This window comes from Lygodium microphyllum, chromosome 1, assembly GCF_053477565.2.
Source record: "Lygodium microphyllum isolate KBCC chromosome 1, Lygodium_microphyllum_v1.1.10, whole genome shotgun sequence".
Lineage (NCBI taxonomy): Eukaryota > Viridiplantae > Streptophyta > Polypodiopsida > Schizaeales > Lygodiaceae > Lygodium > Lygodium microphyllum.
Window position 1 is genome coordinate 26,650,719 of NC_141135.1, and position 25,194 is coordinate 26,675,912.

A 25,194-nucleotide genomic window follows, 5' to 3' on the forward strand; every position below is an offset into this window, starting at 1 on the left:
CCTAGCCTAGACTGATAACTATGTACATCCACTAGCATTGCCTATGACCCTACCCACTTGTGATACTCCTCCATACTTAAGAAGCGTTTTTGTCATTGAAAGCAAAACAAGGATACCTATTTTCAACCACACTCACTTTGCTAATTAAAATTGATCATATAGATTTATTCTTAGCTTTAGCGTTACATTAGACAAAACAATTTTGAAGTTAAATCAGGTTCTCTACTCTTGGTAAGCCAAGATATGTTTTGGTTTAGCAATAAACTAGCAACATGTTTTTATGTGATAAACATATTCTACACTTAGTATACAATATTAGCAAATAGGCTTGATTTGTACCTAAAACATCATAAAATTGAGTAGTAGTGTTTTTACAAGCATGTGGTAAAGGGACATACATTAGTGAGGGTCCTAATAAGTGCATATGAAATGACAGGTTGATGCGTTTTTTATGTTGGATGTTAGGCCTAGATTAATTTCATTGCTTGTTTGTTGGCATAAGTTTGAAATTGGTTCTTGGTCACATTTTCTAAAAAGTGTGCATGATGTATTGTTGAAGGTTTATTAATTCAGCATACACTTAAAGTTGTTTGTGCTGAAAGATTAGACATCTAATTGAAGGATAATAAGATGTTGCAAAGCCATCGACTGAGGGATTCGAGTTGTAGGCCTAATGAGTTCTCGCACACCTTCAAGATTAGACATCTTGAAGGATAATAAGATGTTGCAAAGCCATCTAGTGAGGGATTTGAGTTGTAGGCCCGATGAGTTCCACACTACCTTCAAGATTAGACATCTTGAAGGATAATAAGATGTTGCAAAGCCATCGATTGAGGGATTCAAGTTGTAGGTGTGATGGTTCCACACACCTACACAATTATACTTCTGACAAGCTTGTAATGGGCATGTCAAGTGTGTGCGTAGGAATGGTTGCTCCGATTTGATTGGCAAATTAGCAATTGTGTTGTGAGAAATGAATCGGATGTCAATTGTACCAATAGCTGCGTAGGAATGGTTGCTCCGATTTGATTGGGAAATTAGCAATTGTGTTGTGAGAAATGAATCGGATGTCAATTGTACCAATAGCTGCGTAGGAATGGTTGCTTCGATTTGATTGGCAAATTAGCAATTGTGTTGTTCGAAATGAATCGGATGTCAATTGTACCAATAGCTGCGTAGGAATGGTTGCTCCGATTTGATTGGCAAATTAGCAATTGTGTTGTGCGAAATGAATCGGATGTCAATTGTACCAATAGCTGCGTAGGAATGGTTGCTCCGATTTGATTGGCAAATTAGCAATTGTGTTGTGAAAAATGAATCGGATGTCAATTGTACCAATAGCTGAGAGTGGAGTCCTAGCAAGAAACCATTTAGCGTGAACAGGCCCTAAACAGAAGATTAACACGGTCGAGAGGTAGAGCGAGAGAGAGAGAGAGAGAGAGACGTCTCTCTCACGCTGCTGCTGTTATTTTCTAGTTCTTCTCCTCCATCACCGTCTTCTCTCTCTCTCTCTCTCTCTCTCTCCCCCCCCCCCCCCACATCACAACAGTCGTCTTCCTTTTCCTTTCCTTCTCCCTGCTGCTCGTGTCCCGCCCATCTTCTGCTTTGCACGCTCACTGTACCTCGCTACTAGCTTTTCTTCTCTCTCTTTCTCTTCTATCGCTTCTGTATACCCCTCACATATTCTTCCTGTCTGTCGGTTCCCTCACACATCCAGACACAACGTCGATCACACACGCACTCGTCCATCACCGCCATCTCTGCGCAACAGGAAATTGATCAGACAAAAGGCGGGAAGGGGGGGGGCTATACACAGACATATCTTTACGGAGTCGATAATAGCACAGATGAGACGATGAGAAGGAGGGCGTCAACGATTAGATCATCTCACCGTATGACTCTGCATCGCATGCGGGTTTATAAAAGCAGAGGCGCAGCGGAGGGTGATCTTATGTAGACCTAGATATACGGCACAGCTGCTGGTTATGGCAGATGAGCAGCTAGAAGGGCGGGCCGTGTCAAATTATCTAAGGAGAGTGGACGCGATCAGACCGAGCAAAGCAGACGAATCAGTCGTCGCGCATGAGGACCGAGCAGGAGACGACGACGCGCCATTGACTGCTTCTGATTCGCAGTACAGCAGTAGAAGTAGTCATCGCCATGGTAGTACACGCGACAGCCCCATCACGGAGGGCTTGAATAGGACCACTGATCAGGAATACGACAATACTAATCCTCAATATACTACTCATCATCAGCATCAGTATCATCGAACAATGATGGCAAGCACGCCACCCCTAATCTGGCCGCAGTACGATAGTGTCTATCCTCAAGCAGGCGCGGCAGCAGCAGCTCAGGCAGCTATGGAGGATCAGGGTTTTGGAAGCAGTAATTCTAGTATAATGATGCGCGCCTATGGCGATGATTATGAGCATCATCATCATCATCATCATCAGCAGCAGCAGCAGCAGTCGATGAGCCGGCTGCTGTATCATGACCATGGCTCGCCGCTTATGCTGTTCGCCGATCATCAGGCGTGGCTGCCGCCGGCCATGGCCGCGGGCGACACGTACCTGCCCGCCTCCAAATCGAGCCTCTTCACGCCTGCGCTCCCGGATTTGGACGCGCCCGAGTTCGAATCCGAGTTTCTGCTTCTTCGATCGTCATCAACGTCAGCCACCGGCAGTGGCACCAGCACCAGCACCAACAGCCAGTCCGATCATCAGTCCGCGGCCGGCCTGGCCTTCTTCTCCGGCGCGGCTAGTTCCCATACGGCCCCCGCCGCCATTGATCCTGCGGCGGCTCCCAGCTCCGATCATCATCACCATCGCTTGCAGGCTGGCGCAGCGCCGCCATCCGGGCCTTCGTCTCACGATTCTCCCCTCGCGGAAGCTGGTATCCTCGTCGAGGACGACTCTATGTCGGCCTCCTCTTCTGATGAGTTTAATCAGGAGCAGCTCGCACCTGCTGCTTCCGGCCTTTCGACCTCGCTTACTAGTACTATCGAGGCACTGCAAGAGAGCCATGGCGGCGGCGCTACATTAAGCGTGGATCATGACGAATCCATGGATAAGAAGCCTCACGGCGAGGAAGGCGCAGATCCCCAGAAGGCTGCAGCTATGAAAAAGCCGTAAGCACCTGCCAAACCCTAATTCCTTGTGTTACATTCTCTTGTTATTCGTAGCTGCGGATTTACCAGAGGCAGCAGTAAGGCTAAGGTACAGCTGTCTGTAGAAATGTTGTGATGTCGGTGGTGATGATCGTCCCTATTCCTGATAATTGATGCCAATTATTTCTGTACCGTATTACGTAATCCAGCATCATCACCTGGTAAGCAAGCTACTCGTCATGAATGTGTTACAGTGCAAAGCCCAGGAAGAAAGGGCAGAAGAGAATAAGGGAGCCACGGGTGGCTCTTGTGACGAAGAGTGAGGTGGAGCATCTGGAAGACGGATACAGATGGAGGAAGTATGGCCAGAAAGCAGTCAAGAACAGCCCCCATCCAAGGTAATTCACACCATCTCATACCAAATTATCATCGTCATCCTGAACTGAACAAATAAGATTATCTACTGATTGACAGTCTGTCCCTCTTCTTATCAATTAGAGGACGCTAACATCGTCATCCAAGCTTAACAAACGAATTACTCTGATAAACAGTATGCCCCTCTTCTCATCAATCAGAGGATGCTTTTATCGTCATCCTAAGCTTAACAAACAGATTATTCTCATAAACAGTATGCCCCTCTTCTCATCTCATCAATTAGAGGACGCTATCATCGTCATCCTAAGCTTAGCAAACAAATTATTCTCATAAACAGTAATGCCCCTCTTCTCATCAATTTGTGCTCATCAATTCGTACTTGAACCGAGGTCCAATGATTCATGTCGTGGATTTCCTAGGAGTCCACGCAGATACAGTCTACAGATTCCAACCCTGATACTACAATCCAATTATTGTATATTTTCGCAACTCTTTTTTAGTTAGCAGCAATATATTATGTATGTATGTATATCAATCATGCACGTACAGAGCCAATATTGGGGATGTCGTATGTATGATTGTGCGCGTTGATGTGGCCATACACGCGAGTCACACACACTCATTTGACGGCCATGATTCCAGCATGCATTTGACACATGACTTCTAGGGAAAGGCAGACCAGACTCCCTTTTTCTAGTTAAGATGATTGAGCTGCCACAGGCAGAATATCTTGGGCCTAGTTCTCAATTATCATGCGAGGCAGATGTTTGGACCACTCGACAAGTAATTTAGCTAGCTAAGCCTAGGCCTGTAACCATGAGATTATTTAATTTAAGCGTATGGCTAATAATTTGAAAACTATGCGATGATTAAGCCTATGGTTAGTTTAATTGTGAATCTATCAAATCGTGAAGCTCATGTTTGTGTTTTTGAACCTTGATTTCTGAAGCCAATTAGGTTTCGTTAAGTCTTGATTGATAAATAGGCGGGAGAGCTTATAATGGGAGCTGAAATATGCAGGAGCTACTACAGGTGTACGAATAGCAAGTGCACAGTGAAGAAGAGGGTGGAGCGGTGCTGCGAGGATCCTTCATTGGTGGTGACAACATACGAGGGGCAGCACACCCACCATAGCCCTGCCCTTCTCAGGTCATCAGGGGCATCCTCTCTGATGGACCCCCATCCCTCTCTTCCCAGCAGCTTGCTCTTTGCAGAACACAACCCCTTTGCCACCTCACGTCTCATGAGCAGCATGCAGCAGCCCCTAATCAGTGCTGCCCAGCTTAACCCTCTCGGCCCCGCTAACCTCACCCTAAGCCAGCCCCACCTGCAACATCTCTCAACACAGTCTACCAGTCAACAAGCCCCACTGCTGACCGGTCAACGTGCCCCACTGTTGACCACACGTCATCATGCCCGGCCATCACCTCCTAATCCTTCTGATCATATCCATAATCCTCGCTTACTACATGCCATCCGTCCTCCTAATCCTCATAACTTCAATATCAATCCACCACCTCTCAGTAGTACCGGACCGCCGTCTCACATAAGACCAGCTGCCTTCCCATCAGCTCCTGATCCACCCGTCGACAAGGGCTTGCTCGATGATATGCTGCCTTCTGCATCGCGTCAACCTCCACCATCGACATCGTCTGCGCCATGAGGCTGCTTCCGGCGGTTGGCTGAATTAGTGCATGGAGTTATCAAGATCAGTTACATGCTTAGCCATGACGCAGGTAACCGCCGATCCTGTATAACTGAGCACAAACATGATTGTGGTATCCTACGAACATGCAGTCTGATGTCTACTTGATATTTTATATCTATGTACACACATTTTTGCTAAATTGAGTTTAAATTGCATGAGAGAGAGAGAGAGAGAGAGAGAGAGAGAGAGAGAGAGAGAGAGAGAGAGAGAGAGAGAGAGAGAGAGAGAGAGAGAGAGAGAGAGAGAGATGGCACTGCATAGTATACTTCATCCCACCACAGGCAAGTGGATATCGAGTTCCCAACCAGTGTAACCAAGAATCTTAATTCACCTGTGTCTGAAAAAAGAAAAAGGGTCTCATCATCCTTGAGCCACTTCATCTTATGAGGGAGACTCGTAATATTAAGGGCGTTCGAAATCTCTTCAAAACTATATAGGTGTAGACGCGTTCCCTTATTTCGACCAGTAAAGATGTTGCTAGAAAACCCAACTAGATAACAATCCTTGTGTGATAGTTCAAGGCTTTTCTTGCCCTGCCCTTCCCTTGGGTAGTTACTTAGGGGAACAATGTTTTTCATCTAGGAAGAAGGGTGGTGGAAACTTGCAAATACAGAATTGGCAAAATTTCGTATTCCATTTAGAGAAACAAAGTAAATTAGACCTTTATCTGAAGGACATTGATTGAGACTCTTCACCAATAGGGGTTCTCATTGCCAAAAGGAAACTCCTTAGATACCCACTTGTAGAACGTATTATGGGTGCAATTCAAAGTGGGAGCTGCTAATAATGCCTTTTGGGGTTGTATGGAACCATTAGGACGATTTGGAACGGATTAAAAAGCTATATACAAAGGCTTTGAATTTAATCTCTCGTACAATGTGTTAGGTGATGGGTGAGATGAATATCAAGTGTTGGATCAAGTGGATATTGTTTTCCAAGAGCGTATTGATGCATTTGAATTCAAAAAATGTAGCTACTTTGCTTGGATTTGCTTATGGGCTTCATTAGTTTAGGTTCATGGGATTAGTTCTATGGAATAGTGATTTTATTAGCAACCTCAAGTGCCCCCTTATCCTAGTTCATGGTTCATGGGATTAGTTCTATGGAATAGTGATTTTATTAGCAACCTCAAGTGCCCCCTTATCCTAGTTCATGGTTCATGGGATTAGTTCTATGGAATAGTGATTTTATTAGCAACCTCAAGTGCCCCCTAAACCTAGTTACTTCTTCTATTAAAAACCAAGCTAGTGTATTAGAATTAAAATATAAACATGTTATAAAGGACTCTAAATACCATATACAATTAGGATGACTTAGGTAGGCTATAATAGCATGATTTGGACTACACTTATAGACTTAGCCAAAGAAAAAAGCCACCATAGTTGTCATTTGGCCTCAACCCAAGTTAGCCTATAAGAATAATTAGAAATTGCTCATAAGTTTTTGGAAGTTCAAATGATGTAGCATGAAAAACCTATGAAGATATTTAATTGGATGAGCAAATATTACTTTAAAAAATATTCTAATTTGGAGTGACAAATGTTAAGGGCTTTATCTAATAATTTTCATAGCATTGAACTAGGGTGATTTCAATGTGGCTCATATTCACCAACTCGTTATTTATTCATAAAATCAATATTAGGGCTTTGAAAATTGAGTAGACTCATTGAGAGAAGGCTTAAAATGCTTTAATCAAGGTTTACTATTGAAAAACTTGTGTAGGATTCACCTCTAACTACCAAAAGAAATAGTCCTAATGCCATTTCCTTTGGAGTGACAAATATTGAGGGTTTTGTCTAACACATTCCTAGCTTTGAAGTAGAGGTGCATGTTAGTAGCTCACATTCACGAAATGGTTAATTCTTCACAAGTGAAAACTAAGTAGGATCATTTAAGACTTCTAAAGAGAAGGATTGCTAGAATTTCATCAAGGTTTGCTAGAAAGGTTTCTGTAGGATTCCTACTTTTTCAAAAGATTCATTACTTACAACATAATGTAATGCATATACATCAAAATATGTGGCATATCTTCTAATTCATTTGTTTCGAATGTGAAGACTCCCTAATATGTTGTAAACATGAGAAGATATTAAGATCATCCATCTCGAACTAGATTCTTAACAATTCCAAAATGTGTATGGAGGTGACACTTTGACCATGTCATATAATTGGCTAATTCCATTCTTGAAACCATTTAATTTTTCCAACTTTGATTTTATCACATTCCAAAGGAATAATCTCATGTCAATTAGCGAGTAGAATTTTTTTAAAACTACAATGATGCTTGCCCTCCAAATATTAGACTTGTCCATAAGAACAAGAATTCTTGACCATTAGAATCTTGATAGATGTGTACCCTTAACTATGTGAACCCTATGCAAGCCAACCATCTTATTAATATCTTCTATTGAGAAACTCGAAATGAGCCTATCTTGCACTATTCCTTTACATGCATTCAAACCTCAAACCTCATGGATTCACTAGATGTAAACACTGTGTATCTTGTGCATTTAAGGCATATTTAAAAATACCATTATCTATGATGCTTCCATAAATTAGACACATCTCTTTTCTACTCAATTGCGGGATAACCCCTTTAGATGGCACCCTTCTACATGTATAAAAAAAGGGTATAAACAAGGCATTAAAAATTGTCATTCTTTTGAACCCACATCATAGGTTTACATATGTATGAAATGACTCTAGGGAGGTTCAAACTTACAACATTGGATGTATTGTCTAGCTTCATTAATAGTGAGGAACCTAAAGATACTATATAGGTCACACACATATCTAATTTGGAAAAAGAGCAAACTCCATATAATAGATTTATCAACAATATTTAAGGAAGATAATTTTCTAGATAGCTATCATGGAAAACCTCATTACTATGTTAGCATATTTGATGCATAGGCATATGAATAAGGTTTATGAGAGTGCATGGATAAGGATGGATGAGGTGGTAGCTGAATAGGTCACATGAAAATGTATGCAATGTATCCCATAAGCAAAGAGAAGTGAGTGTCTCAAGCTAGAAAAACTATACCTTCACGTACTTCTCGGGTAAGTTACTCATAAATATGTGTGCATCACGTGGATTCAAAATAAGGTAATTTTAAAATACAAATTGTATATATTTGTTTACATACTGAAGGGTGTAATATAAAGGGGTTATTTATAGATTGAATAAAAAAGGGTTATGTTTTATTCAGAAAAAAATCATAGATAGGATATTTATAAATATGCCTTGAATGCATGTGATGTAGAGGATATACATATAGTAACTTCCTCGAGACATACTTGCTCAACCATAGATCATCATCTTGCTTGCATACATTCTTATTATAAAAGCCTCTCTCCCATACCCTCCATAATTTCATCATGTGGTATTAGAGCCACATCCTTGAGGCCTATGAGGATGGGGCATCCATAGCCGCTTATGAGGTCAAAGAAGCTCAAGTTCAACATTTAAGCATTTTCTCAAGGTATATTGTTTCTGTTTAATCATCTCTTTATTTAGCTTTTTGCTCAAAGCATTTATGGTTCTTGAAGCAAGGGGGCTAATTGCAACAAGCACACGCCCTTAAGGGGGCAGCTTAAGGGGTGTGCTTGAGTCAAGCTTAGGGCATGAGTCCATCAGAACCTAGGGGCCAGCTTGTGAAGTCAAGTAGGGGAAAACTTCTGATAGAGATAGATAAGATAAAGAAGAGGTCAATCATGCTTCATCATTGCTCAAGTGCTCAACAATCTTCATAAGCTTTGCTCATCAAGGACATTATACAAAAAATTGATCGGTTTGGGGCATGTAGAAGGCCTAACAAAATTAGTGCCATTTGCAAAATGGCTGGCTATTGCTAAAAGAGATAGGGCTTCTCTTGTCACTAAGGTTATTAATGAAGTCATTTTCACATTATGTCCTTAAACTAGTTAGCCTAAAGCCCTTGTTCACACATCCATTCACTAAACTAGTTGACCTTTTAACATGTTTTCATATTAGCTAACCAGTTTGCATTTTGTAAGTTATGTTCACACTACAATGATATGAAATTGGTTCATCTAAAAATTAATTCTTATTCATGCGTATCTAGTCTCTGGAAAATCCGATATTGTGATTGGAGTTAGACACTACCATAGAGTATAATGTCAACTTAAGATGTAGTTGATAAATTTATGGGGTTCGGATTCCACACTTGGCAATCCAAAATTATGTATCTTCTTATGCAAAAGAGCTTATTGGGCATCATCATTGGGAGATACACAACAACAAGCCTAGGAGAAGAATATGAAGTAAGCAATAAGAAAGTGTTGGGGTACATAGCAATAGGCTTGGGTGATGAATGCATACATCACATTGATGGTATTCTAATTGAAAAGTTAGCATGGGAGGAGCTCAACAAAGTTTTCAGCTCCAAATCCAAGCACTCTAAGATGAAACTTATAATGCAACTTTTTAACTTTGAATTTTAAACCAAAAGAAGATCTCACAAGTCACTTGAACAAGTAGAAGAGTATTAAACAAAAATTGGCTAATATCCTAAAAATAACACTTGATGATGATGAGGCCAAAGCTATTTTATTAGCAAGTTGTGATGTTGATGGCTATTAGAATTTAGTTGAAACATGATCTAATATGGATGATTTAAAGCTGCACAATATTGGGGCATCCTTACTAGAGAGAGAGAGAGAGAGAGAGAGAGAGAGAGAGAGAGAGAGAGAGAGAGAGAGAGAGAGAGAGAGAGAGAGAGAGAGAGAGAGAGAGAGAGAGAGAGAGAGAGAGAGAGAGAGAGAGAGAGAGAGAGATTAAACCTAGCAAGTACTCATGATAATGTCTTCATTACTACAAGAAATTCAAGCCTAAAAGGCAATCAATGTGGATTCACTAATCATGATGAAAAGAATTGGAAAAACAAAGGCAAACATTGATGTACAACCAGTAGACACTTTGGTCATTTTGAGAGAGAATGCTATTCCAATCAAGTAAACAATGCAAGAAAGCCGCTATAAATCATGATCTATCTAAATCAAATGAACCCAATGATGTATCTCCATCCAATGGACACCTATTCTAGATTGACAATCCCACAATTGTAATGTCCAATGTTAGCACCAATGATGTAGCCAAGGGTACAAACTCCTATTCAATGCAATGCCATTTACTTACATCTGATTTTAGTCACACCACATACTTATGAGTATAATAGGAGACTTAGGGGGACAATCTTAATTTATAATCACATCCATGATGAGAGTGGAAATAGACGACCGACCACACATCAAGGGGGGGTTGTTAGCATATTATATATGTAGGTATATGAATAAGGTCTATGAGTGGATGGATAAGGTGGTAGCTAAATAGATCACATAAAAATTTATGCAATGTATCCCAAAAGCAAAGAGAAGTGAGAATCTCAAGCTCAAAAAGCTATAAATTCATGTACTTTCTCAACTATAAATCAATCATCTTCCTTCTATACATTCTTATTATGGCTCTCTTTTGTACCCTCCATAATTTCATAAAAAATCTCCATAATTTTACTTTGTGGTAGGTGCTAGCATAAGAAAAGAGTTGTATGCAAAAGCCTATCATTAGTATGAATTTTGTAGCCTTCCTAAGAAAATGTGGGCATTGAAAACAAAAAGAAGGATCAGCCCTACCTTATTCACTAATGAGCCAAAAATAAATCATTCAAGATATTATGATTCACATAAAATGGGCCATTGATCCAATTGGGAAGAAATCAAATAAGATTACATGATTTCTTGCTAAATCAAAGCATTCTTAAGGCTTGATAAGTTTTGCTTCCACTTACGCCCAATCAATTGGAGTCAAGGCACTCAAATAGTGCCTTCCTTGCTTGTAAACCTTCAAAAGTCCTTGACCTTCATTGCAAAAGGCATTGCTAAAATGGCATTCAACAATTTAACCATAACTTTTCTTTTCCTAAAATCGCTCGCACGCACGCACGCGCGTGCACACACACACACACACACACACACGTCCACAAGGGCGGTGCCTTCCCTCCAAATATTACCCAAGAAGGTGAGCAAGAGCCACACTAGCATTTTTCTTATGCTTTGAATGAATAGCTTGTAAGCCAATCAAACAACAAAGCTTGATCACATTGATACCCTCCTCGATGACCTTGCGAAAGGAGGAGAACCATCAAGTGATCAACTAGGAAAGAGCCTAGACATACAAAACTACATTATGTGGGCATTGGTGTCCAACCAAGTGATGCACCCATTGAGACTTGAGTGCACAACCTTATGATAATTGTGAGGCCAAGTGCCAATTTCTAGCCCATTACCTTTGGGGCAACAATTTAAGCATAACTTTGAGATGAGTGCTTTGATCATATCATCTAGCATCTTTCCATCAAGAAATGTTGTACTTATGTAGTATTCAAGCATTCTAAATAGGATGTTGAAAAAAGAGAGTCCTTGATATCTCTTTTTCCACCAATTTTAGCTTTCATGTTACTTAAACTTGGCACAATCTTTATACCAATGATCAAGAAATTTATATATTTGTGCACTTTGTTTGTGAGTGTTTTGCCACAACCAAGCAAAGTAGATTTAACCACCTATCATGTTTTAATTTCTAATTTTTCTCAAATACATTGGAACAAGATATTTCATATGTTATGTATTAGTCAACAAAGCCTTCATGTATCTTTGCTTTAAAGTTTGCCTCTTGCTTAATAGGTAAATCATTAAAGCCCTTGTAGATGAAAGTAACTAAGTCTTTCTGCTATTTGAATTCCAAACATGTGACCTAGAGTTTCTTTGACTCATTGGTCTTTTGAATCTTATATCTTGGCCCTTGGGTCCTTCTTGTCTCTTCCTCTTGGCTCACTTTTGCTCAAACTCCATACTTCAATTCTTGTTCTTCATAAGCACTTTTATACTAGGCATAAGCTATGATGATTGATATGCATGCATATTGTTTTTTCTTTGTCTTGACCCTTATGATCTTTATATAGCTTTTCAGAGATGCATTGTTTTGGCTCAATGGCTTCTATGCATGTAATTGATATATTACATAGATTATTTCATAATACCACAACTTTTGCATGCATCCTTGGTTAATGCTAACATGAATTGACTCATATAAGGCTTCAGATTGAATCTTGGTCTCATTTAAAGTTGCTCAGGATATAATGTAATGACCATTCTCACAAGGAATTGGACTTTCAAATAATTTTTTTTTGGTTTATGAACTGAATAGCATCTCAAAGATCATTTTGAATCACCATTTCATCAGAGATCATAATATAGCATATGAAAAAGTTACCTAGGGTTTGAAACCTTCCTTTTAGTATGGAATCTCAAGCTTTCCAATTAACAGATCACCACTCAATTGAGGAAATATTGTTAACCTTGTGTTTCATTTCAAGGGCTCAAACTTCATTAGAGGATAGCCTACCATACGATGCATAATTGATAGCTTGAACCAACTCATCACATGTAGGAAAAAAGCCATTGTATGGCTTGATTGATTGGCGAAATTTGTGCTAGCAAGGGAATCTTTTGTGGTATGAGCTTTTGAATAACAATGCCAAAAGGCTTTTGTAGGGTTTTTAATTGCATTTTGAAGAAAGTGGCTAGGATAATAGATGAGAAGAGCCATGAGAGAATATGAGAGAGGAAGGGAGATGATAAAAAGCATGCAATACTTGTGTATTATTTAGGATGCTTTTGATAGACAAAAGTACATCTCATATGAGTCAAAATGATAACCCAACATCATCTCTTGAGTATAGTAGTTGTTGAGTCTACTACATCTCATATGAGTCCAAATGGGAAGCCAACATCATCTCTTTAGTAAATTAGTTTTGGAGTCTACTTGTAGGTTCTTTTAAAGGAGAGTAGTTAAATTCAAGAGATATACACATGAGAACTCATTTCTTCTTGGCTTATTAGCATGTGGCATTAGCTCAAATTTCCCTCAGTTTTAATTTTTTAACTTCTTGGAATTTTGTTAATCTCTTTGTCTACCATTTTCAATGGGATTGTTTGAATGTAAATTGATTATTTAATTGGCTTGAATGGTTTTTCTTTTCATTGGGAATTTATTTAATAATTTTGGTTGGCTCAAACATTTATTTCATTACAATCTTTTTTTTTGCTTGATTCATATAAAGTTAGGTTAATGCAATGGTTGTGGTGTAATACCCTCCTCAATCAACATGTTAGGATCATGTGTCCACATCATGCACATTGTGGATACCCTCTACCACACGTCACTCTAGCATCCCCATGTGCATGGGAACTAACAATAAAATGATGAGGCCCCATATACATGTGAAAGAAAGGGATAGATCTTATGATGAGGATATGTGCATGAGGGGACCCTTCTATATCTAAGGTGGTCAAGGTATGTGCCTAAGCATGAATGTGAAAATAACAAGCTTATATGGATTTTTGTATGTTCGAATATGCAAGAGATTCTCTTATTATGTGTTAATTCTTCAAAAAATTACTTCCTCATGCTAGTTTTTCAACTATCAAATCAACTAATATCTAGCTTTATATCAAACTAGAGTATAACTTGCTAATAAACTATAATGATCAAATGCCATGGTAATATTTAACTATGGTTTTATGTGGATACTTGCTCTCAAATGGGGAACTAATATATATATGTATCAAGAATTTCCTCTAATGAAGGAAATTGAAGTTCACTTATGAAAAAAATCACTTGATTATGTGTAGACTTTGATTTCATTAGCTATAAACCAAATCACTTTTTCAATCAGAAGTGGAAGTTGATTACAAGCATAAGTACTTAGCATGAATAGGTACTGGGAATTTAAAAGAGCTTGCAATCAACACCATATGCAAAGTTCTTCCCTTGATCCTAATGACCACTATAGTTTAAACAAGTTTTGCTAACTCACACACTCATATCACTTTAAAATAGAGGCAAGAAGAGGATGGGATCACAACAACAATGTGCATGCTAACATTTGAAGTTACATACATATCTTATTCTACACCATGAACAAATTAAGATAGTAAAAAAAAGTGCTAATTGACTATTGATTACACATCTAAGTCCATTTAATTTGGTTCAATATACTATTCAATAGGATTGGACATGTAAGGTGGATTAAGAAACACCCTTCGATACACTCTTATTACTTTAAATTTCATGAGATTTACTTATTGAAGAACCTAATTGATGTTTATGTTCTAAATAACATAAGAGCATGTTCCATAGCAAGTTAGAGATTCTTGTCATAAAGTCATCTCTTTGCTATAAACATATTTATTAAATATAACTAGTGTTGAGACTTTATATGTTAGTTTTATAATTGGCATATTGAAGTTAAGAATGAATCCCTCAATGAAGAACCCAATTTTGCAAGTTTGATCTCAATGTGTCTTGGTTTTCTAAGCTCGTTTTTTACTTTTTTCATACAAACACATAAAGATTGGTGTACCCATGTGTGGTGGAATTGGCTTAAAATTGCATGATTGGCATAAGGGTTCAATAGAACAAGTTGAGTGATAAGATGGGGACCTATGTTCTAAGGAGAAAGTATGCTTATTTGAGTTTGATTAACTACTACCCCTCCCCAAATTTAACCTTCCAAGAGATGTAGTTAGATTCCAGGAGTGAATAACTTGTAGGTCCCAAGTGAAACACTAGATATGTGATGGGTGTATTGTTCTCTGATTTGTGTAGGAGTCATGTGGCTTTGTCTTCAATTACTCCATTCTAAGTTAGTAAAGAAAAATGGATAAGTTTCTCTTGAGATGCTAGTCATTAGTTTTCATATTAAAGGTACTAGTACCATTTTTCTTGCAGGGTGGTTACATCTTTATTTATCATTTAAAAGGATTACTATTTCTAGAGACACATTTTATGGTTCAAGATCACTGCAACTGGTGGCCTAAGTTTTTGAGCTACCATCATGAATTACATTTTCTCACAAGTATATATTGTCATATGCTCAAGTGGTACATCTCCAAAAATGTAAGTATATTATTTGACTTCACCAAATAGGGTGTTTAAATTGATAAAATTTAGGAGAATTTATAGGACTAAACTTATAGAAGAGGGTTTTTGTTCAACTTTGAAAACAAACCATAAGTTTCTTAAGGAGGAGCGTATGAATGCATTGATGATTACAACTTTACCAAGTGATAACATAGTATTTCACATAGGCTATATTTGGCACACAAAAGAGACAAGGTTAGCTTGCTATACAAAAAAAAGGGGATGTAATTGCCTAATCAAGTAGCTCTCATCATATTTGGCACACAAAAGAGACAAGGTTAGCTTGCTATACAAAAAAAAGGGGATGTAATTGCCTAATCAAGTAGCTCTCATCATGTAAAAGTCAGATGGTGCTTGATTATCAATAAGAAGGTACCTAACTAAGGATGTTTTAACCTTTAGCATAAGATATGATGCATTAGCCAGAGGTTTGCCTTCTTCCTGAGTTGAAGCACAAAGCAACTTTGAAAAAAAACCATAAGTTTCTTAACGGGGAGGGTATGCATGCATGAATGATTGGAGCCTTACCAATTGATAGTATAGTATTTCACATAGGCTATATTTGGCACACAAAAGAGACAAGGTTAGCATACTATATACAAAAGGGACATGTAATTGCCTAATCAAGTAGCTGTCATCATGTAAAAGTAAGATGGTGCTTGGTTATCAATAGGAGGGCACTTAACTAAGGATATTTTAACTTTTAGCATAAGATGTGATGCATTAACTACAGGTTTGCAATCTTCCTGAGTTGAAGCACAAATCAAGTTCCTTATCAAATTCTATCAATATTGTGACATTCTAACCAATCTAAAGACATGAAGAAGGAAAAAAGTTGAACTCTACAAGAATTGTTTCTTCTCAAAAACATGATATGAGAGTTGGAAATAGCAATTTATCATGATTGTTAAAACAAATGATACTAAACATAGGGATTATGATGGCAAAACAAATGAAAGGAGAAGTTAATTTTAGTGGATTCTATCAAGATGCTCATGAAGGTTAGAAATAGTCTTAATTTGTGAGAAAGATCATCCCACTTTGATAAAATTGTTGGGGGAGACAAACTCATAATATTGGGAAGAGAGAATTATCTCTATTTTGTTAGTGTGTGCCATATCGGGAGAATGTGTGCAATAGTATTTGAAGCTTCTCCTTATATATTTAGGTGTATATAATTTAGCAATAGTATTTGGAGCTCCTCCTTACATATGTAGGATTATGTCATTTAGAGATCCTTGCTAGCCCCTTGGCCCTATTAGTATTGCTCCTTTTGGGAAATTTTTGCGGCTAATGTTTCAAAGCATTATGCTAATATGACTAATAGGGATTGACTTTGATGATTGGCTATAAGCCATAGAGTCCCATTTGGGAAGATTCACATTACATCTAATGACTTAATGGACTATGCCTACATTCTACGAACTAGTTGGACTATGAAAAAATCATGACCACTTTTCTTGTGGAAATTCTGCATAGTTCACCTCGGTGTTTAGGGATTAGCTTAATCACTCTTAGGAATTTCATGTATAATTTCATTTTGAAGGGTGATTTTGGAGTGGCACATTTGGTTAAGTGTGACAATTTATAGGTTTTGGAAGGGTAATGCAATGAACATTTCTTGCTACAATGCCAAAATTTCTTCGAAGGTCATGGTCTACACAACCCAATGGACCAAATGGAAATTCATATGATTTTTTGTTACATCAAACATGGGATAATCTATCACTTCAAACATTACTACCCAACATTGGGAACATTTGCAAGAGCCATAGTGTTAATGCTAAATTCACAATCTTGGCATAGGACTATAACTGTTTGTATGGGGCCTACCATGGCTCCATACGTGCTACTCATGCCAACCAACATTGATTGTTTGACCATGTGGAAGTGCTAGATTCTCAAATAGAAGATCTTAATTTATCTAGGAAAAGTGGTCTCTAGATGTCATGAGGGCACAAGGGCAAGAGTGAAGGTTAATGATCCAAATGTGTGGGTTCTTTTCTACAAAGTTGTATGAGGAGCTTGCAAGGGGCAAGATTAATGCCCTTGATAGGGGCCCTTATACATTTTCATCCATATAAGACTTTCAAGTCCATAGTTACCAACACGCATGCACAAGTTTATTCATAGCCTCAAAATCTGTTATATGGTGTACAAATAGTAGTGTATGCTATTTTGTTGGTTGCACCGAAAAAACAAGACATAGGCACATCATGTCCCTATTGAGCCAAAGACAAATAGTAATAGAGAGTATTCTTTAAATCATGTGTACATTGCAATAGCTAGTTGTTTTTTAGGAAACTATCAAAATTTGCTAAGATTTTCATATCTCTTTAAATTGTGGGTTTTGGTGAATTTTTGGTCATTTTTCCAAACATTAAATAGTACCACCATGCTAGCGCTTTGCACCAAAGATTGGACATGCAAACATTTTGGCATGTGGGTTGTAGACCTTGTGCCACACATAGATCCAATGGGATCCTTGAAGCTGATGCTCAAGAAACTTAGGGTAAGTAGGGTTGATGAGGTTCTGGCAACTAAGAATGGTGTTTTGGACTCTCACATGCCGATATCCTAGAGGACATCATATTCCAACCACCCAAATGCAAGAGGATGCACAATCATGGAAGAACGTCAAGTCAGGAATTGCTTGACATCTGATGTGGCACTGTTCACAACATGCTAGTCATTGTTCATAATAGCATGCTCCTAGTCAAGAGCAAGGACTTGGCCTGGTAGCCTACCATGTGGTGAGGTAGTTCGTACAAATTGTGCATCTCTCTAACATGTCCTTCCCTAGTAGGCATAGCAATTGCTTACCAGAGATTGGCCCTGGAAAGACCAATAGGTTCAATGTGCCTCCTCTCCTCTAGCCAAAACTCTACCATGTCCTTGTGTGACCTACTAGCCTTGTAGCCTTTCTTTCCATCTTCTCTACCCTCCCCTATAGTGCTTGCACCCACTCTCACATGCTATTTCGGTGTTGTGTGATCATGCATTAGGTCATAGAAAAGCTGTAGTATTGGAAAAATCACAACGTTGCGACATAAAGACATGAAAGATTTTGCTGCATTGTTGTTTATACTAAACTCCATGCACACCACATATGGTAGCCCAAAAGAGAAGAGGTTTCGGGGCTATATGTATGTCATGTGGCAGCTTCCTAGAACCTTTTGTTAATATATATATAATAGAGATTAGAGATTAGAGATTATTACTTTTACATTAAAGGTCTGATATTGAATACTCTTGTACATCTCCTTTTTCGTTCAATATACTTTTATTAGTTTTTTCTATTTTATTCATACTTACATGTTGATTATTACTTCCATATTTTGAAACTAATGCAGTGCTTGTTCAAACTACATGCTCTACTCTTTTTAAAATAAAAAATGTGTTTTTTCCCCTTTCAATAGATAAGGACAACCCAAATGGGAGCTAGGAATTGAATGCACATAGTCATGAGCTTAAACAAGTAGAGCGAAGCTCGTAACCTCTACACCCATGTGGTGTACATGTTTTAAATCCCATGCTACAAATGCTCAAGAATAGCCAAGGAACATTAGCTTAAGTGGTATTGAAATGGAGCCTTAAACCCAAGGTCATGGGTTTCATTCTCATGAGCAATGATGCACCTTGTATGATGCATGATGCAGAAAGCAATGATAGTTTCACTTGGTCAATAACTTGGATCTTGTAATGGGACCACTTGTTCAACAAGTTGTCTAGTCGATAGTGGTCAAGGGTTTGGGCACCCCTTAAATACAAGTAAGCAGTGTAAGCCCCTATATTCAATCAATACAAAATCATTTCTTGTCTATATACTCGAGAACACTATAAACTTGCAAGGCAACATATTGATAAATATGTTTTTAACAATACTACTGCCAGTCTTTCTTGTCCTTTATGCGACAATAGCGGCGATAGATTTTTTGTTGCTTGGACAACAACAATAATTAAAATAAACTTTTCCCTTACAATAATTAAGATTTTATTCTAACGCATTAAGTGGCACCTATAAAATTTCTCATGAATTTCGGACGTCACAATGTGTTCTTGTACACCCTTCAACCCTTGTAGTGGATCATGAAGCCACCATGAGAACAAGGCTTGCAGGAATTTCGAGCTAGAAATAGTAACTGCGTCGAAGGAGTGAAAGGGTGGGGAAAAGCAAAGAGCGAGGATCCAGTTTTTATCCCTCTTATCTTCTTATGAAGGGAACCATCACATGTGGCGCATCGGTGTTGTATGTTAAGGGCTGTCTGATGAAACAGCAAATCAAGAAGAGGAATGCATTATTAAAGCTGCAGATTGAAGACTACCTCCATGAGTGCTGCTAGTAACGTGGAGGTTCAGGAGCCAATCAAGAGTACGTCTTATTTAAGCGCGCCAGCAGTGCAAGCCTGAAGGCAAAGCTTGAGCTGGTGACGCAATAACAATAATTCACCGACAGAGGTTAATAGAGCAGCTGAAGGCTCTGCCCATCCCACGGTTTTATCTTCGTAAAAGCAGACACATCCGGCGTTTAAGGCAATCCAGACACGTACGCATACACGCAGTAATAACAACAGAGAGGAACCCTGATCATGAAGAGGCGAGATCAGATGAATTGGGCGCCTATCATGAGGCGGGTCAATGCGCCATGCAGGTCTAACCAGTAGATTCAGTACTCTGGATATCTTGCCTACGAATGCTACAGTAGTAGTACAGGAAGTGGAAGACATGCAGGAGGATATATTAGTTAGGCGTCCGAAGGCTGCAACAATTAAAAGTCGTGCTGCAAAGATATCTTGATGCACCGATCGTGATGGCAAGCTAGAAGCTGATATGGTGGTATAACAGGCGCCTCTGCTAAGATAGCAGAGGTAATGCAAGCGGCGGTGCTCTGCATGTTCAGCGTCAAGCCATTATCCTTTGGCTTCGAGCCGATGCAGCCTAGTGTCTGTGTTCAGAACCAAAGAGTTTGTAAGCTGCAAGCTGTTTTGGAAGGAAATGGTTACCATTGTTATTATTATTATTATTATTATTACTATTATTGCTTTAATCAGCAATACATGCTTTCCTGAGTAATCTTAGCACATCCAACTCTAGCAAAATGATGAAAGTGCATCAACAAGAAGACTGTATTTAAGACAAAATAGATGATGATGATGATGATCACGAGAAAAGTGTAAGAATGAGGTTTTGAGGGGGTCGCTCAAAAAATATGTAAGGGTTTTCTACTTTACTTCCTTACACGTAAAGGTGTTATCTAAAATAGGGTTGAATAGTGAAAAAGTGTATTTTATTCATGACCTCATTGGCAAATTTGACCATGATACGTGAGGCTCTTACCCACTCATGAAGTCACATATAACCTTGCCACAAGTTTTCCAGGTTGCATTGAAGAATTCGGTTAGAAGCCCATCTTTGCTAGGAGTCTTGACACTTCTCATTTTCGGAATGATGAAATGCAATTACTTTGTGGTTAAGCATTGTGGCATCAAGTGGCATGTTTCAAGAGGGACTGAACAAGTGCATGAGGCAAAGAAATATCCCAGTTTGACTCTATGATCAACTATGAATTCAAGCCCAATATTGACCATAGCAACAAGATGCTTGATGAAACATCTAGCAATTGAGAAGTTATCAAAAAGCATGTTTCCATTTTCATCTTGATTGATGGTGATGCACTCTTTCTGTCACTTGATCCTTAGTGATTAGAAGAATAGTGATGTGGCACATCCCCCTCTACATTCCACTTCACTCTTAATTGGATCATGCAAGCGCTAGTTCAAAACTTCTCTTGCATTTTAATGAAATCCTCACTTCCTTGCTAGAATGAGACAAGATAGCCATTAGTAGGAGAAATATTAAGAACATTCAACAAATTAGCCTTGCAATCCATAAAGTCCCTTCTTCTAGTACTAGCCTTGGCAGCTCCATGTCTCTTAGAGAATTTCATGTTTCCCTGAATGGACTTCTACAATCTCTGGGTTGGGGATAGTTCAAGGTGATGTTGAGCACTATTCAAAGCCTCCATTTCTCCTTCAAGGAAAGTTCTCTACAAAAAGGAAGTGTTAAGATGCAAAGAGGGGAGAAAAAACCATGACTAATGGGTTTTTAATAGGATTTCTGAACACATGTTATAGAGAGGGTGTAATTGTAGTGAAGTTGTCAAGACTACATATCTTGAACTTGCTTAAAAATGCCTAATAATGGTGCATTATTTTAGGGTACCAACTTAGTATAGCATGCCACATGGAAGTTGCTTGGATTGGTGTCTAGTGCAGATTGAATGTAAAGATCTTTCCTCTATCCCTTGTTCTTTAATGCCTCATATTGCTACCATTCTTGGAAAGTTATTTCCTATCACGTGATTGTGAAATGAAATTTAGAATGAAGCTTGTGTCCTTTGGAACATATCTTAGGAAGAGCCTTTTTTTGCTAAGTTTTTATGCTAGTGTTTTTGACACTTTGTATGTCCTACTTTGATGGGGAAGATTTGTTTGTTCCTATTTGCACCATTTTCGTGTGTCGTTGCATAGGCCATTCATGGGGATGTCTAGATGTTTAGTATATATCAAAGAAATCTATAATCCACTAGGCCTTTAGATGCCAACCCTCTTCATTTGTAATGTGAAATATTTCCTAAATAGGATTTGAGTTTAAACTATTGGAATGATGTGTCTTATTGTCATCATGAACATGAGAATGCATAAAATGTTTTCATTCCAAGTGTCCATTATGTCAAAGCTTGGTTTAGAAAATACATTCTCTTGTATTGAAAGATAACGAAGAAAATTAATTTTCCAAGGTGCCATATCTAAGTTTAGATGGTACTTCCAAGAAATTCATTGGGCCTTGTTAGGGGGTTTGGAGGATGGTATCTTATTGTGTGCAACTTCTCTACTCTAGATATTTTCTTCCCAAGGATATAAAAAATGAATGCTCAAGGTCTTTCTTTGGTAGTTAATATGTACCTCTATCCGCTAGTGGATGTCAATATCCCTCATAGGCATGTTTTACAAACTACTAACTAAAATGGTTCTAGAAAGGATCAAGCCTTTGGTGGGTTCACTTATTCATCCCAATCACCTTTAAGGTCGAATTTATTCTTTATTGTGGTTCTCGCTATATCCAAGTGTCATTTCACCCTACTTGAGAGAAAGTATTGGTTCAACTTGATTCATGAAAAGGCCTTTGATAAGATTCTATGGGATTATGTATCCCTTTAAGCTTGCACCCAATGCTTGTATATGTTTTGAAATACTAATCTCAAGATGTAGTCTAAGGGGTTTAATGGCAAGTTGTGAGGGGATTTCTTAGGTAAACTTATGATATAGTGATTACCCCCTTGAAGTTATTAATTGCACTTACTATACATAGCTTCTTATGTTCCTTGCATATAAGAACTTTTTTAGTTGGGTTTGGACATCTAGTTTAGGAGATATGGTTGATGACTTTTTGCTCCTTCCTGCTTTTAAGGAAAAGTTAGTTATTGTCGTATGAAGATTATGGATTTATTTATTTATTTAGGTATTACGCTAGACTAGCATAAATCCTCTTATTATTGTCTCAAATTCGAATGTTCAAGGTCTAGGTTGGAGGAATGGGAAGATCATCCCTAGAGTTGATATTTTCTAGGTTCTTGGTTACCCATTTCAAGTTTTGTCTCTTCAATACTAGAATTGGTTCCTTGTGTTCTTATAAATAAGGAAAATGCGAATATTGATTACTGGGAAAAGTTTTCCTAGAAATAGAACCTCCAATTAAGAGTTATGAACAATTTCTTGATATTGAAATATGGCTTTTCAACTAGGCTCATAGGAATCCTCTCCTATTTGGTGGAGAAAAGGGGAGATGTACTTAACCCCATGAGGCATATATTTAAGACCCATGTGATGTGTGAGTTGGAACCCATGTGATTATGAAGTCACCAATGATGTAAGGAACGAAACTTATGCCTATATAAGAGGCTCTTTCCCACATTTTGACTACGTCTCTCGATAAAAAGGAATACGATTCTATTTTCCATCTAGCTTGTGTCCATCCTATTCTATCATTTCATCTACACACATTCTCACCCATCCACCCACACACACACACACACAAAATGAGCACCTTGATGTACCACCCTTTATGGCCAAGCTCTCAAGCTCATGAACATGATTGAGAAAAAGTCCAACATGGTACCAGAGTGGGCAACATTGTTAATGTACCATCCTTCATGGCCAAGCTCTCAAGCTCATGAACATGATTGAGAAAAAATCCAACATGGTAATTAGAGCGGGCAACATCCTTGGAGCTCGATCCTGCACACTTAGTTCACCATAACATTGTTATTAGGCACTAATATTCCTCCCTAATGATCTCCAGCTACTTACCTACTCTAACCCTCTTCACTTACTCTCTCCTCTTTCATCTCACATACCACATTGAGTGTGTAAGAGAGATATTCCATCATTATTAGATAGCTATTTTTCTTCATTAACCCATATCGTTTTTCTTTCCTATATTCTCTCCTACATTTCCTCCTTCCCATCTATCACATTGATTGTGAGAGAGAAATGTTACAATGGTTTTTCTCAAAGCCTTAGAAAGTTAGACAAAGACAATAAAGCAATAGTAGTGTGGAAAATGATGTCTTTACAAAAGTGGATCTTTCCACTAGTCATTCAAAAAATGACTTGCTTAAGCATGTGCTTTGATTCTCTTTTCATTGCAAGTCACTTTCTGGTGCCTACCATTAAGCATAATCATCTATGATTAGCCTCTCACTTTGAGGATTAGTCACTTTTGAAATTCAAGTTTGGAATGCACCACCTCTTCTTTTCTAGTAGGTTCACACTAAGTCACATGTACATACATTGAGATACTTTCATATTAATATTTTATTATGGTATAGACTTAGTTTTTTTGTGTGATGTATGGAGTTCCTTGGTTCTCTCCACCATTTAGGACTTTCTAAAACAAAGCAAACATCTAGAATGCATGGAGTTTCTTGGGTCTCTCCACTATCCACCTAGGGTTACAAGGCAAAAACTAACATCTAGAGTGTATGGAGTGTCTTAGTTATCTCCACCATCATCTAGGATTGCCATTAGGAAAAAAATGAACTCACAAATGGGCCTTTTAGTCCCCCCTCTCTCCTCCTTAAAACAAGGAAAAGAGGAGATAAGAATAGTAAAATAATCCTCTTCTCTCTCCACTTTTACAATCTTGTTTTTCCTTTTTTATATTATCTACAAATATATGCTCATATTCCTTCTCTCTCCTCATTCAAGAAGTCTTTCTCAACCAAATTTTATATTAAAAAAGGAGTTAATTACGAGAGTGTGGTGCTTCATTTTCAATGCAAAATGATTAGTAGATATAAAGTAATTGATTTTTAAATCGAGAACAAGGAAAATGAAAAATTTGGAAGTTTCTCTTAAGATATTTTGGGATTTTTTATATTCTAGCTTTTGGTCAAAAAACAAACCAACTGGTCAAAATTCGTGTTTTTTGGAAATGTTTTTGAAGGTAAACTAGAAATGTCTAAAATACGAAAAGTCTTGGACATCCCTACACTTTGAGCTATTTTCCCCCATATCTATACTCTCTCATGGCTCTATTGTGACCTCTTCTCTCTGTTTATGCAACCTTCATTCAAGTAGGCTCCTCATTTCTATTAATACTAAAATGAATATAGGAAAGGAGCTGCATATTAAGGTAGAGATTGAATATGCCCCATTATTCAAAAGAATCGAGCATACCAGTGTCAACCCTCAGGTTCTATAGAGTTACAGGCAAATGGGATTGAAACATGTGGACTTGTGGGTTGATCGGGGAATCTACCCAATTGACCCCTTAAACAATAGACCTCCAACTTTCTCAAGAATCACAAATTTGCTGAAGTATGTGTGTGAGGGTGAAAATGGGTTGCGTAGTTACATTAGGCGACTCAATGATCAGGCATTCAAAGTATTTACAACTTGCCAAGCAACCATAAAAAATTGTCATGATGTGATC

The 25,194-nt window shown here is 38.3% G+C and overlaps 1 protein-coding gene across 6 annotated transcripts in view; it reads left to right on the top strand.

The window, feature by feature from the left end:
* Nucleotides 1-1,575: 1,575 nt before the first annotated feature.
* LOC148040932 (uncharacterized) overlaps nucleotides 1,576-25,194 on the top strand; it is a 69,328-nt gene continuing 45,709 nt past the window's right edge. The window contains exons 1-5 of one of the 6 annotated variants that reach the window (XR_015690324.1): nucleotides 1,576-3,130; nucleotides 3,364-3,507; nucleotides 4,505-5,220; nucleotides 15,007-15,174; nucleotides 19,282-20,230. Coding sequence is in view for 1 of the 6 variants with exons in the window: in XM_087674709.1 (XP_087530835.1) it covers nucleotides 1,986-3,130; nucleotides 3,364-3,507; nucleotides 4,505-5,147 (1,932 nt within the window). In the remaining 5 variants the exon portion in view is untranslated. Of the gene's footprint in view, nucleotides 3,131-3,363; nucleotides 3,508-4,504; nucleotides 6,577-10,036; nucleotides 10,707-13,388; nucleotides 13,573-15,006; nucleotides 15,175-19,281; nucleotides 20,231-25,194 lie in introns of those variants that run through there. The other 5 variants (XR_015690325.1, XR_015690330.1, XR_015690326.1 and 2 more) reach the window with 5 other exon arrangements.